The 15,169-nt window shown below is 40.6% G+C and overlaps 1 protein-coding gene across 1 annotated transcript in view; it reads right to left on the bottom strand.

Annotated features, from left to right (window-relative positions):
• Positions 1-15,169, bottom strand: part of TPD52L1 (TPD52 like 1) — a 57,872-nt gene that overhangs the window by 1,907 nt on the left and 40,796 nt on the right. Inside the window, exons 5-7 of the mRNA XM_086744434.1 lie at positions 9,171-9,185; positions 6,455-6,493; positions 3,954-4,014 (exon numbers count right to left, since the gene is read on the bottom strand). Of these exons, the coding sequence (XP_086600560.1) occupies positions 3,954-4,014; positions 6,455-6,493; positions 9,171-9,185 (115 nt within the window). The remainder of the gene's footprint in view (positions 1-3,953; positions 4,015-6,454; positions 6,494-9,170; positions 9,186-15,169) is intronic.

The following is a 15,169-nucleotide window of genomic DNA, read 5'->3' as shown; positions in this document are numbered from 1 at the left end:
GGGCTGGGAAGCATTCAAAGCATGCAGAGAACATGTGGTGTTGGGTTTTTCTTAGAACAAAAGCTATAAAACCAGTCAAATAAAGAAACCCCTTTCCTCCCCCAATTTCTAAACTTTTAGGCTACAATCAAATGCCAGTGGCATTTATCATTTGCTTAAAGGAACCAGCGCCTAAGTAGATCCCAGGCAGGATCCTAGATTCTAGCAGTAAACTTAGTGTGGTTCTTTTCTTCACATTTGTAGCTCACACCGGTTTCACTGTTTTTTCCAGTTTCCATATCCTACACAGGCTGGATAAGAGATGGGTATTAAAATAAACTGGTTCATTTGCTGAGCAAAGTGGCTCATCCACCAGCAATGGTAACACAGCTGCTCTAAAAATACATCAACTGTACTGGACTTGTGGACAGTAGAAGGAATACAGAAACCAAAGAAAAAAAGCCAGCAGCGTGTCTCCCATTAGGTACTTGTAGCTACCTAGATACTGATATATAAAATTGCCCAGTGTCTTCCTGTGGGGAGGGAGGAGGAAGAGTTACACCAAATTGCATTAATGAAACATACGACAATGTGCTCACAAGTTATCTACTTTCAAAATGCTTCAGTTTGCTGATTTTGTAAATACAAGTATTAAAACCAAAACCCTGTATGACTAATTCTCTGAAAGAGAGTTTTCCTAACATAGACAGAGCTTCATCTAAAGATTTGGAAATGCTCAAGACTAAGTGACAAAGAGACAATGCTGTTTTGACTGGGTTGTCTCGGTAAGTGAACGTTCATTTCTAGTTTGGCTTGCTTATATGCCCACTCAAAGTTGATTCAAGCCTGAAAATAGGGCAAAACTTTTTACTCCATCCTAGAACTACAGCAGGACTTAAAAGACAAGCTGGCATTTTTCCAGCCTGTCAGCCACTGAATGCTTAGGAAGATTATTTTAATTAAATGAACTGTGTGTCTCAAGGTTCCAAAGGGTTAATACTGTGTAATCTTTTGTTTCATCAGCTAGCACAGGAGCTTGCCTGGCTTGAAAGTTCAATAAAATAGGGCAGTAGTGGGTTGGTATTTTCCTCTGACAGTTTGAATCGCAGTTACTAAAAGTTTCCATCTCAAGAGGTAAAAATCTGTGTCTGGTCTAGTGGGCTGTGCTGACTTTCAGGAAGTATCGAACCACCACTGATTTTTTGCAGACAGCAGTACAAAATACATACATTGTTAAGTGTTGGTAGGATCAGAACTCGCCATGAAAAGGCAGCACTGTCTAGTACAGCTACTATTAAGTTTTTATGGCAAAACTCATGACTTTTATTTGCCAATTAAAATTCTCAAAAGAACACTGATGCAGACTGATCAGAGTGATTGTGAAAGTAAACCATTCCTGCACTTCTTTAAATTACTCAGATAAGGTGCATCTGAATTTGGATACCTCAAGAATCAGAAACATTAACGCAGTTTCATTTTCTATTTGCCTTTCTGCCTGCTCTTCCATCCACATACAAGAATCATGTAAGTCACTCTACTGAATGCCTCTGGCAAATACCTCACTGTTTACAGCAAACATTTAGTTTATCAGTGTCCTGGTTTTCAGAAAGTTGAAGAGAATCAGGCATCCAGGTCCTGTTAATTTCTAGGGGAACCTGAATTAATACACTCTCCTACAAAAACTGCAAGTCCAAACTCAAGAGCAAGTAACATCTAAATTGAAATTTGACTTCTAAACGTATGAAATCTGAATATCGGTTTTGGCTGACTGCAGAACATTGTAGGACCACTGAAGATCTGTAACTAATATGGTGGCGTGGGGAGCTGTGACAGGGGAGGATGATAATGCTACTGCTGTTCTTTTGTCAGAAACCTCTCTGGGAAGTTAACTTTTTCAGATCACAACAGGATTCTAGAATTGAAGGGACAGTCTATGATCACCCCCTTGCCCCAGTCTTCCTAATCTTGCAAGCCTTGGAACAGAGGCAGGGAGAAGGAAGAACAGTGCTGAGACATTCCCAGCTGTCTACAGCCTACGTTGGTGGCACCCTAGGTCCATGACTCCAGCTTCCTTTCTCCATTTGCACAAAAAAGTGAAAGAAACAAAGAGAATACAGTTAGAAAGTATTTCAGAAAATGTCAGTGGGCTTGCCAATAAAGTTGGGCAATGAAGGTTTCACAGAATGTGGAAGATTATTTTAGACTAAAGACTTTCTGTTTTGTCTTGCTTAACTAAAGATTCTAAAAGAACATGATACGCTAAGCGCTGGAATGACAAATAGCCTCCTCTAGAAGAATGCCTTTGTTTAGTCAGCAAAATAAGATCAGGCTGCTCAAGCAGATCACTGTTAGAAGAAATGGCTTTCAGAGCTATACAGTGTGAATTCACTTTTCCTCTTTCCGAATGACACACTGAGGTGACTGGAAACAGACACCCCTTCCCTGATGCAGAAAGGACATCATTCACATTTGTCCTTTACCCCTCAAAGCAAGGCAAAAAGCTTTAAGCTGTCCCTCTCACAGGTTGGCCTAAGTCTAGGAGGAAAGGATTTGTGGAGTCTAGAGTAGTCCAGAAGGAAACTTCAGAGCTAGAAGTACTACTGAAAGCCCTCAGAATAGGTTTAGTCAGTAAATGACTAAATGGGTACAAAAAGTGCTGCACTTCTCCATTTCAGACCTCAGGTGTTCCAATGAGCTGCATCCCATATCCAAATGGGTAGAAGGAACATAAAGAGATAAGCAAGCGATACGCTTGACTACAACAGACAGGAATTCAGACTTTCCAGGTTGATGCACCTCACGGCATGAATTTCTCCTACAGTGAGGTTGAGTATACAAAGCATTTGCAGCTAAGGTGAAAAGAATGAATAGGAAGGTGTGCAGAGGCACTGAGCTGGGGCTCTGGAGGTCTGTGTTCTGTTGTAGCTCCTTGGAATGCTCCTAGTCTTCCCTGGGATGCTGCCTCCCACCCATGAAACTGAGATGACATTTCCTTCTCTGAAACAGTGTGATGGAGATGACATTACCCTACACTATCATGACTTAAAGTTGTCAGAACAGCCTATCACTAAATAAATGTGAACATTCAAAAGGTGAAAATTATAGAGCAATTCTGCATTCTTTGATGGACATGCTTATTTAGAAACATCAAAATAAATCAAGCTCTCTGCTGCTCACTTTCCTCAGACACTGACTGGAAAATTTTATCTGCTGTATGATTTCACAGTGGCATGGAAAAGACAGACCTTCTCTGTGCACCTGCGGCTTCAGTTCTAGCTGTAATATGCATTTTCTGTAAGCAGGAATGTCCTGTCCCAAGTGGAAGGCCATTTTCTTGCCTTTTTAGCACTTTACAAGTTGTAATGCCCCCTTGACATTAATCTAGTATTTTCAGTTCCCTCTAAATTGAGGGGTGATCTATGTGGCCCTTTTCCACTGACAAGACTGTATTTGGAATGTGTTGGCATCTTTCTATCGCAGCAAAGTAAAATGTCATTTTATGAGCACACTTGACTTTACGCAATGAATAAGAACCATTAGTGTAGCTCAGGGATGGAAGTTCACTGCAAAGCACATGGCTGCATCTGTCTGGCAGCGCACATCACAAAGCTCATGAGGCCACACCGTTTTCAAAATCTGCCTTGCATCTGCACATGGCTTTGCCTTGCACAGCATAATCAACTGTGGTCACACCTTCCGAGATGTCTCTGCTTTCCATTTTAGTGCGGCCGTATTTTTGGCATTTCTGAGACCACTTGTTTACTTTGGAATAAAACAGAAGTAATTTTTTAGCAACAAAGCAGAGAAAGACTATTTCTCTGCATATTGCCTTAATTTTCCACCAGTGCTTTTGCAGTTCCATGAAATTATTGATGGAACTGTGAATTCAATTGGTCTCCTGTACAAATGATAGGGACAAGTAAGCTTTTACACTTTAACAAGCACAGACATACAACTCAGCCTCTAACCTTTACCTTAAGGCTTGTGACAGTTGTCTCAACCTTCTCCTCAAATGATTTGAATGTTGGAGAATTCCTGGGAGAAAAGTTGAAGGAAAGAAGAAGAGTCAGTTGCAAACGTAATGGGATAACTCCACAATTTGATCAGCTCTTGTCAGGCAACAATGCTAGGACAGAATGAAGGCTGGCTGGCAGCACAGGGCTACAGACTGATTATTATTATTAGGGTATTAACAGTCACTTGTGCTCTGTCAGTCAAATCCAATTACAGTAAGCGGATGAGTATTTTTTAGCTACAAATTTGCAAAAACAGAACCTGCCTAGTAACTGAAACGAAACAGTGACTGGCCTGCCTACCCTCTGATACATTTATCATCTTCTCAGAAGAAGAAGAAGCAGAGAACGCTGGCTCTAGTGCTGCATTTCTAAGGTTTTATCCATTTGCGTTGTTGCTATAATGAAATTAACTTTTTTTTTCAGCTGATAAGCAAGTTCATAATCAGCATAATTAAAAAGATGACAGTTTAACGTCCTGAGGCAAGGATGAAGGAGATTAGAACTGCACAGGAAGTGAGTCCTAGATACCTTTGGGGAATCCTGACTCCATGATTTTGTGACCGCAGGTGTATCCTGCAGCTTTCAAAGGCAAAGACTTTAGGGAGACTCTGTTCCAAGGCTACCCTTCTGACAAAGCTAAGCTTTTCTGACAACCTTGTTCGTTCTTTCTTTCTCCAAAACTTGAAACATAGCTTCTCTCATTTTAAATGCATTCAATTTTTTACATTTCTTCCTGCAAACAGAACACACTGACCACAACTAATATCTGCCACATAATATTATGAATATAATGTATATTTTTTTTTTAAAGTGAGAGTATGGATCCCCATAAAGATATGTACTCAAGTTGCCCCTCAGTTGCTTAAGAGGATGTCTCTTCTCCCCTTTTTGCAGCGGTTTCCCCACTGCTGATAATCCCTGTCCCATGCAGGAATACAAGCTGGAGTGAATAAATAGGCCCCCTTCTCCAGCAGTTTAGCCAGCACAAAGGACTTGGGCAAATCTACAGTGGGTAAAGGGGACCTCCTCCTGGTTCTCTGCTCCTTGCTTGATAACTGAGAGCATTAATTATAGCATACTTTGTGCTTCATTATTAGGGAAGACTCTGCAGCTCAGAAAGTGTTGTCCAGCAGGGTTCCTCTTGTACTTTCTTTACCATAAGAAACAAAGAGGTGACAAGATCCCTCTAAGCCCAGTGCAGTATAACGAAGCAGTTACTTAATTGAATGTTTAGTTATTCAGCTTTTTTTTTTCACCTATCGTTGTGGTATATCTAGAAAGAGATTACAGAAACTACTACCACTGAAAGCATGGGATACCTCCTAAGAACACAGCCAATAGGATGAACAAAAACCACTACGTCCATTTGTTCCTGCACGAAATCAAGCATAACGGTGATCTTTAACCATAACAGAGGGTACCCTCACAATGGAAGAATGAGGCAGAACCACCTTACCCTGGCAGGTGCCCATGCCTCTGTGTCATCCATGGGGAAAGGCAAACACATGCAGGAGCCTGTGAGTCATTTTGCAAAGCGATGAAACCAATGGCTGCTAAAAGTTTAGTGTTTCTGTTCATCCTCTGTGCACATTCTGGGAACTTACCAGGAGCATGATGATGGCCTCTATTTCTGCAAATACATTTACATCATATCCCTCACCAGGCTAAGTTAAACTGACCCTAATTTAAGGAAATGGCAAATGGAAGCCAGTTGGAAAATAATGCAGCTTTACTTTTGGTTTGTGTTAAATAGGTGACCAACTTTTCACAGGGTAAGAAGGGTCAAAAGGAGAGAGAAATTGAGTTTTACGACTTATATTTTATCTACAGGTCACACTGGAGAATGCTTGCCTTAAACTATGCACCTGCTGAAATTGAATGAATTAACATCCATCAAACAGTGAGGAGATTTTTTTTTCCCCACATGCTTGGCAGAGAATGGGGATATTCATATATTTAGAGGCTGAGGGGTAAAAAGAAAGTTGGATTCTGATTTTATTGAAAACAGTTGGAGCTTTACTTGAATAGACATCAATATTTGGCTGCAGTCAAGTAAAGCAAGATTATAGCCATTAAAATTTGAAAGTACTCATCTAAAATCCCTCCATAGGAGCATGATCCAAAGCCTATTGGAGTGAAAGCATTTCTGACATTAATGGGCTTTGGATGATGTTCTAGAGGCAGCAGAACAACTGAATTTCTGATTCAGTAATACAAACCTGATAACAACCAGCTACCCAAATACATCTCAGAATGGCTTCAGTTACTCAAAGGCTGGTACAGAGATTAAACAGTTAATACAATTAAAAGGAAAAAAACCACAGATGGCCTGTCCTGCAGATTGAAGTGTGTCTATTCATCCAACTAAAAACTGCAGGATCAGGATCAAAGTATGTAAATCCCCCCTCATTACACTGTTGAGCATCACCACAGCAAATAGAAAATGGGTAGCATACTACCTCATCGCAGGCATGCTTATGGAATGGCGAATAGAGTAACTGCGGGATGAAAGCAAAAGAAGGAAAAAAAGCTGTAAAATGCAGTTTGCAACATGATTATAACATATAACTTTCATTTTTTAAAATTAACTTTGAAAAATATGTATATATGTTTTCAAGAGTGCTGGTACTCTTCCTTTCCTGATGTCAATAGCTTGTCAAACTCACCTGTGAATTTCAGCTCAATTTCAGTACTGAAGCTCTTACCACCACATTCTCACGTCAACTGATCAGCAATTGTAGGGCTCAAAAGAATTATGAAAAAACAGTTCCTGGCAATATCCTTTTAAATGCTATCTCCAGAGACATGCAGCATGTGACAGAGGCTCAGAGACCTACCTCCACGTTCCACAGTGACAGACGATAAGCTCTGTGTTGGGTGCGTGCAGTACGCCTCAGGTTTGTAAACATAAACAGAGATAGTTCAAGGCAGTAGGTAAGCAGGCAATTGCCCACCTTTGTTGCCTGTACAACATATTCAGTCCACACAGCCAGCGCTGGCCCCCAATTTGTACAGGTTCCTGCATAACAGGCTACCTAAACCAGAGGTTTCTTCAACCAGAGAGGCAGCTCACCCAGCTGCAGCAGTTGCTGTTCCCATCTCTCTAGGACATTTCACATCCTCCTTTACATCTGAACCTTACCAAGGGTAGAAAGCTGTTTTCCATGGCTCTCATTGCCACACTTCCCTCCTCAGACATCACAGTAAGTGTACTGGAAGGCTGGCAAGCAGAGGATGGAGCCTCTGCATCATTCAAAGATCCCCAAATCCTCTTGCACACCTTCAACCCTGCAGATGGCCACTCACCCGAACTGCCTGACTTACATGAGCCACATTCTCCCACCCTGAGCAACCAAAGCCAACTCTGCTCTCATATCATCTGTTCCCTCCTGCTGGGAAGCACTGAGCCTGTTCTGAATATGAATCTTTATTTGAAGTGTAAGAATTGTCCATAAATACACTTAGATCCAAACATTATAAGGAAATTGTGCACTGCAAGAGTATGTACTGTTTCAAAAATTCATGCGTGGCTACTTTCAGTGGTGACTGACAGCTACAGCCTGATCTGATTGACACCAGTGAGAGCTTTACTTTAAGGGTCACCAACACTTGGCTGCATGTGAAAAGCACAACATGCTTATAGCATTAAAAAATGAAAGCTCTCATACAAACAGCATGTGCGTTTGTTCTCAACTATACAAATTCAGAGTAGCACTGTGTCCATATACACATAAAAGATCTATTTTTTTTTTTTCAGATTAAAGATTCAGAAATGGGCTCAAGGGGGAAGAGCTATTTGGAAAGCAGGTGGGACAGCAAGACCTTATACAAACTGTTTGCTGTTGTGTGTATTTTAAAGCTTCTGCTAAGCTCAGACAGACAAGAACTGACAGCCGACAATGCAAATGGTTCACATTCAATTTTTCACATAATTTTTACGGCTTATGAAGGATTAGCCCAAACACTTCACAAGTGCAGCCAATCTTTAACAATCTCCGTTAAATTAAACAAGCATGCTTGCCATTTTAGTCTTGTAACACATGACAAATAGGCAAAAGTAAGAGTCTGGAAGCATTTCAGCATAGGCTGCTCCTTTTCTAATAGAAAAGCATTCCAGATACAAAGGTTTAGGTAAGAAGATTACATTGTGCCAAATTAAATCTGCACAGCTGAGAGATGGCATGTGACAGACAATCTGAATACTAAGTGCCTAATTTATTGAGTTCATCTTTTAATGTCTCTAAAGAGGTAAAGATGCAAGTTATAGGAACAGTGACAATGTCTTTAACTAGAAACCTAAAACATTAAGCTTTTTTTAAAGACACACATGTCTGTGATGGTGATCAGTGCAGAGACAGAGATCCTGCATGACAAAGGCTGCTGAATATTACGTTTTGGTTTCACGTCAGAGTGAGATAGGAAGGTAAATTTATGCCCCATTTTGAGGTTTTCTTAGTGAAGCAAGAGTCCACATTAGGATCACTCAGCTAAACAGAAAAATTGTTCCTGAGCTGTCCTGTGCACTGGCCATGCTGCAAGGCCAGAGAACTGCAGGGGATTCCGGGCTGTTGAGCCCCCCTGCCCGGTGAACTGACGTAAAGCCAGACTGCTTACAATATCTTTCAGCACACACAAAATTGTTTTATAATTCATTAAATGCTGAAGTGCTTTACAGCATCAATAAATTCAAGCTCTAAATATAAAGAACCCCCTTTATCCTGTTAAGCTCTTGGCCTACTATTGGAAATTTCTCCAGGACTCAAGGCTTTTGAGGAGTCACTGTGTATACTTCACGACTAATAAACTTTTGCTTTATTAAAGAGCAGATAATTATATATTTTATACAATCTTCATAAAACTCTGCTGCCTGAATAGAATTTTTACTGAGCATTTGTTGTTTATGTTCCAGCCTCTGACAGAAAAAGATGGTTGAGAGAATGGGATTACGTACAAATAGGTTTTCCCAAGAGCAACATCTTTTGAATGCGTTCATTATTTGAATTTGAGACTAACCTACTCAAGAGCAAGGCAAACACTTAGTCCATTACAGTTTAAGTAGCATATATTTTTATCATATATAATGATGCTGAAAGGAAAGAGATTACTGCATTACATTCCATAAAACAAATTGTGCCAAATACAGAGGCAGTATGCAAAGAAAGTAATGTGTCTTACCCAATTGAATGTGATCTGTAGTGGATGCACAAGAAAAGAAAAGAAGTATTATGAAAATGTAACAAAAATATACATATATATCTGTAGCACGTAAAAATGCCTGAGGAGAAAAATAAAATCATTTGCTTTCAAATCTTGCTGCCAGAATTCACACTAGAACATGGATCAGTTGAGATTCCTTCAAAGCAAAATTTTTCACATACTCCTTCACTACACAGCCACCTATTCTGCTTGCAATGAAGAATGAAGTTTTATCTGTTAAACTTTGTGTTCTCCCCATTAAATCACATTTAAACAATGCCAACTGGTTTCCCTCCTGTCCTGGTTTGGCCCCACTCAGGAGCTAAAACACCACACAGTCAGTCACTCCCCTTTCACCACCCCCCCACAGTGGGACAGGGAGAAGAATCAGTAAAGGAAAGAATGTAAAACTCATGGGTTGAGATAAAAACAGCTTAAGGGAACAACAGAGGGAGAAAAAAAAAAACAGAGATAGAAAACAAAAAAAAACCCCAATAACAGAAAATACTTAAGCACACAATTTCTAATACAACAGCTCAAGGTGGATCCTCATGCCCAGCTCCATCCCCAGTAGCAGGACTCTTCCCTCAGCACTGTCCCCACTATACACACTCAGCATGATGTCACAGGGTACGGAAGAGCCCTTTGGCCAATTTGGGTAACCTATCTCAGCTGTTGGCTAATCAGTAACCTGTCCCAGCTGTGTCCCCCAGCCACAGGTGCCACCAGCTCCAGTTCCTCTCCCAGCTCAGGTGAAAATTCACTCTGTCCTAGCCAGAACCAGGACACCCTCTAAAATCCTACCGTAAACAGACAGTATATGCAACCTGGAATTACATTAGCAGCAAATCTTTTTTTCCTCTACATTTCTTAATCATCTCTCAATTGAGAAAGGTATGGAAAAAATAAGTGGCTTTTAATTCCTAAAACTACATATTCTAAATTACTACTTCTTTGTTGAAAACAACACTTGAAACACTTTGACACTGTTTTCCAGCTCACAAGAAACTTAATTAAGGCAGCAGAACTGGGAGAGGCACACTGATATACAATATTCAAAGGATGTCATTAAGGTTCCAAAGTTGAGAAATGATGAGGCAGACAGCCTCTCCTTCATCTGTGTGTTACTGATGTAGTCTTTAATTACAGACCACTCCAAGGGAACACCTGCCTCATGCGGTGAGCCAGACAGATGGCACACACTTAAAGAACATCTCTTCAATACTTATTTTTCACATGCGTTTTCAATGTGTGGTGTGATGCGTTATTTACTGCACAATATTCATACTTTGCTCTGAAGAAAAGCATTGATTTCTTCAGGATTATTTACAGGGATCATCATCATGCATATTGGTGCTTCTCAAACACTCATGGATTTACCTTCACAATACATTTCTGCTTAGAGCAGCTCAAGTAATATCATTGCCACACGTAGCCTCCTTTTACTGCCTGCTGACTCCCACTAACAGCCACCCCTTCTCTGTGCCAACGCAGATGCCTGTACAGCCATATGACAAGGAAACCTGTGTTACTGCAGAGCTCTAAAACACAGCACAAATGAAGGGGCATGTGTCAGTAGAAATGAGAGAAAACCACTGTTTCACTCATGAGCAAAAGAAATGCTTGTGAAATTACATTCTGAAGCAAGACAGTATTATTATTTCCTTTATAGGGGATATCCAAGACACAGAGGTTTAAGAATGGTAATTTTGGGTAAGTCAGCTGCAATATTTCAAGGAATTCAGCTCCCAATGAGTTCAGCAAAAGGCTGTGCAAAAACTCCACCACCACCACAAAAAAAAAAAAAAAAAACAACCCAGAAAGGCACAACAATAAAGGCACAGCAAAAACCATATTCCACAACACTAAAGCAGATTAATTATACCTGAGCCATCTCCAACAGATATTGGCCTAACCTACTTCCAAAAACTTGCAATGAGGGAGAACTCACAGCCTTCAGAAATAACCTGTGCCCCTGTTCAGCTTTACAGCTAAAAGCTTCTCCTGACCTCTCACAGTAACTTACTACATCCTCCCTCTCCTTTAAGTTTTCAGCCACATTTGTCTAGCCTAAAAGCCAACTCGTTCAAACACTCTCACTGGCTGTATTTTCTGAAGCCGATGGTTTGGGTTTTTTTCATTTTTATTTCTTTTTCTCTCCATTCCTTCCAGTTCATCTGCACACCCTTCCAAGGGTGGTGACCTTGCACTGGCCTGAAATGCTCCATCTGAGTCCTCATTAGACCTGAGCAGAGCAATTCTCTCCCGATCAACACTCCTGTAACGCTTGCTGGAATTAAGTTTGTATTAGCAATGATAGCATGACAGCACTGACTCCTGCTGCATTTGGGAGCCACCAACCTAGCACTTGGTAGGCCCTTATCTTCAAAGTTGGCTGGTCAGTGCTCCCTATTCCTACAATGAATTTTATTTTATCATTTAAAATAGTTTCAAATTCTAATCCTGGTGTCTAAAGCCCTTGCACTCCCTCCCACTGCAGTCATCTGGGGATTTTAAACCAGTAATGAAAATGCTGAAGAGCAACAGATTCAGGACAGATGCCTGCAAAATCCTGCATTATGGCTAGCTACTGAAACCTAGTCTTTTAATATCATTTTCAACTCCCTATGCCCTCTTCCTGCTAAAGCAGTAACACCTAAACTGTATTTTTCTAGTTCTGCAAAAAGAGTATGGACAGCTTTATCAAAGTCAAGCTCTATCACATCTCCTGCCTCCACTCTGTCCTCTATGACAGACGCTGTCAGTTCAAGATAATTCCTCTTGACAAACTCTTTTATGTTTTTGCCATCATGCTCTCTTCTAAATACTTAGAAAATAAGAGGTTAATGTACTCTCCCAGTATCTGCTTTGTATTTCCCAGAATGTCCCTTGCCCCCTTCTAGAGGGATGAACTTTGCCTTCCTCCACCCTTCTCTGATCTCACGTCCCTTCTGGGCTGATTCCACTCATCTCTGAGGGGCACACTGAACTGCCACAGTCATGCCCCTAAGCTCTCCCTCCCTGCAGTCTTCTGTGCCTTCCAGCTCCTGGCAGCAATGAGGCATTATATTAATTTTATTCATCTTTAGAGCTGGCTCATCCCAGGTACTGAATTTGAAACAAGGTCTGTGTGATCATGTAATTAAAGAAAATGTACAAGACAGCTGAGTGAAGGATGGGTAAGCTCTATAACTGCTGACATCCTAATTTGCACGCATGCCTTTGTTAGCTTAATCTTTAAATGCATTTACTTGTATAGTAGTAACGTATGTGGTAGTATGACTGTATTAGTATACTGTACACAATTTCCTTTTTCTTATTTTTTTAAAGCAAATCAAAGAATTAGAAAACGTCTCCCACTTGGTATCACAACTTATTTCTAAAAAGGCCTTCAGCAGAGCTAAAACTCTTAAAGCTACAGAGAGAGCTGCAGAGCAGTCCAGCACTATTTCAGGGAAAGATCCAAGCTTTACCAGTATGCAAAGGAGCAAGGGATAAAGACCCTTAACTCCGTATCACATCTCTGCTCTACATGGCAAGAGCCATGTTGAAATGTCAGAGTGTAACCTCTACCGCTGAGAGATCTGAGCCCATGTTACTGCCCTGTGAGTGATGTGGGTCTCCTCTCTTCCCCTTTGCCTTCCTTCTCCATGTCAAAATGTTAAAGCAGCTAATATAAGCTGGGAGTGGAGGGGCAACAAAAAATCCTGATGCCATATCATTAATGGCAAAGGCTATTAAATGAAGAATCTATTAACTATATTACTAGTGCCTGGTTTGTATCCCAAAGCAAAAAAAGTATGTGTATACTGGGTTTATGTGCATTTCTGGTATTTCTAGTAACACGATACATTAAATGGAATGCATTACAACTATCAAGGGACATTGCAAGCACCAATTATTAATATAAAATGTAGAAGATGTAAAATGCTAATGATTATTCATGCACAAAATGAGTTAAGAGAGTTGCAACACTGGGAAGCTGGAGAGGGGATGAAAGAGAAGCACAGCAGCTGCATGAAAAGCACTCCGTTCCCCAAGGGTAGCTTCTCTGCTCTCTGGGACATGTGGAATTTTGTCATTTTTCTTTCTTGCAGATTTCATCTTCTTGAATTCCAACACAGCAAAATAGCACAGTCACGGGAATCTATCTGGAGTCTATATTTTTAGAGCTAATCCAGGGTGAAATATATATTTCAGGTTATTAACCAAGACTCTGCATCTTCAGAACAGAAACATATGTGTTTCATGTGATGCTGTGCACAGCTGATACAGCAGGCCACCTAGAAAACAGAAATCTGTTTCATAAAGAAGGAAGGCTTCAATAGAGCCAGGCTGACTAGAAACCCTTTCAAAATGACCATCACCACAGGCAGGGGGTAAAACATACCAGACTGCTGAACATACTGGGAATTATGATGATCATCTGGATTTTAGAAATCAGTTTCAAGTGTCTGCCCTGAATGAAAGCAGAAGAGGGATTTGCATCTGGATGCCATTGGTGACTATCAGCTTTAATGCCTAACCAAGAGAATTAAGCCGGAGTCTGATGTGTGTTTAAATCAGCATTATGGGATGGAGCAGTGATAATCCATATACTACATCACTGAAATAAAATTATTTGGATTACTAAAATAGCAAGCAAACAAACAATAAACAAAGAATGCATGCTTCCTTACAGCTTACTCCTCCAAACACGGCTGGCATTGGAGTGAGAAAGGGGAAGATTTTTAAAACCAGGTTATTTAAGTGTCAAGATTTCCAAGTGTGACCCCCCACAGAACTGCACCTGCCCAAGCTGAGCCAAGATCTTAAGCCAGCTTTGTTGCTGAGGGAAGCATACTGACCATTACTCCAGATTTAGGATGTTCAGCAGTTGCAGAAAGCCCAAGTCATGCCATGCTTCATGTAACTATGGGATACTGGCTATACTGTTTGCTTCATCACGAAGTGTCAAGAAGACACTGAGAACTTAACTGAAAACAGTAAGTAGCCACAAAAAATAGCAGTGTTAGTCGTGCATATTTTCCTGAAAAATTCCCAACCAGGTTCAAGGTAATAATTTTGATCAAAGAGAGCTACTAGAAACAAGCTTCTCTATTAATCAAAATGCTTATGGACTCTGCTTTGAGCCCCTGCAAAAGGGCTAACGGGATAAATACCACCCATCTGCTCTCCAAACATTAGTCAAAAGCATGATCACCATGGGGGTGAGGGTCAGTACGGATAGGGAGGACAAAGGATTTTGGTAGCAGTCATTAATTAAGGGAAATATTAAAGGAGAAACGTGCTCTATTACAGTGAAGACATTTCTGCCTTTGCAATTCATCTCATACCCTATGCAAAGCACAAGCAAACAGGACCTGGGAAGCACTGAATTGTTAAGTCATCCTTCCCTCTATGATTAAGAGTGTTCAAGGTATTTGCACATCAACTAAAGTATGGAAGCAGCAACAGGATCTGTTCACTGAGCAGTGGGCTTCTCTTTGTTCCAGGAGGAAGTGTTGGGAAAGAACAGAAAATGAAACAGAGGGTATGCTGGTGCCACATGCAGCACATGCATGTCATGCATTTCTCAAAAAGTACAGAATACAACTACAAATGCAGGGAACGCAGTAAGAATAAACAAAGGTAGGAAAAAGGCCTGTGAAAGCAACTCATGCAACTGGAGCCTCAGCCTGGAAAAGCAGGAATTGAAATGAAATATGAGAAAACCACGCGAAATCATGAGTGACATGAAGGACAGCAGAATGACTACACTCACTGTTTCTCACAACAGAAGAGCCAGAAGGCATCAAAGGAAAGACCAGGGACACTCAGAATAGGGAATGAATGAACAAACAAATAAATCACACATTTTTCCACATAACTATCTGTTTATCTGGGTAGGCATGAGGTGTTATGAATGTCAAAAGCTCATACTAGTTAAAATACAATTAAAAAAAAAAAAAAGATAAATTCATGAAGAAAAACCCTTC

This window comes from Chlamydotis macqueenii, chromosome 3 (genome assembly GCF_036417535.1).
Source record: "Chlamydotis macqueenii isolate bChlMac1 chromosome 3, bChlMac1.mat, whole genome shotgun sequence".
Classification (NCBI taxonomy): domain Eukaryota; kingdom Metazoa; phylum Chordata; class Aves; order Otidiformes; family Otididae; genus Chlamydotis; species Chlamydotis macqueenii.
This window is presented reverse-complemented; position numbering and strand designations above follow the sequence as displayed.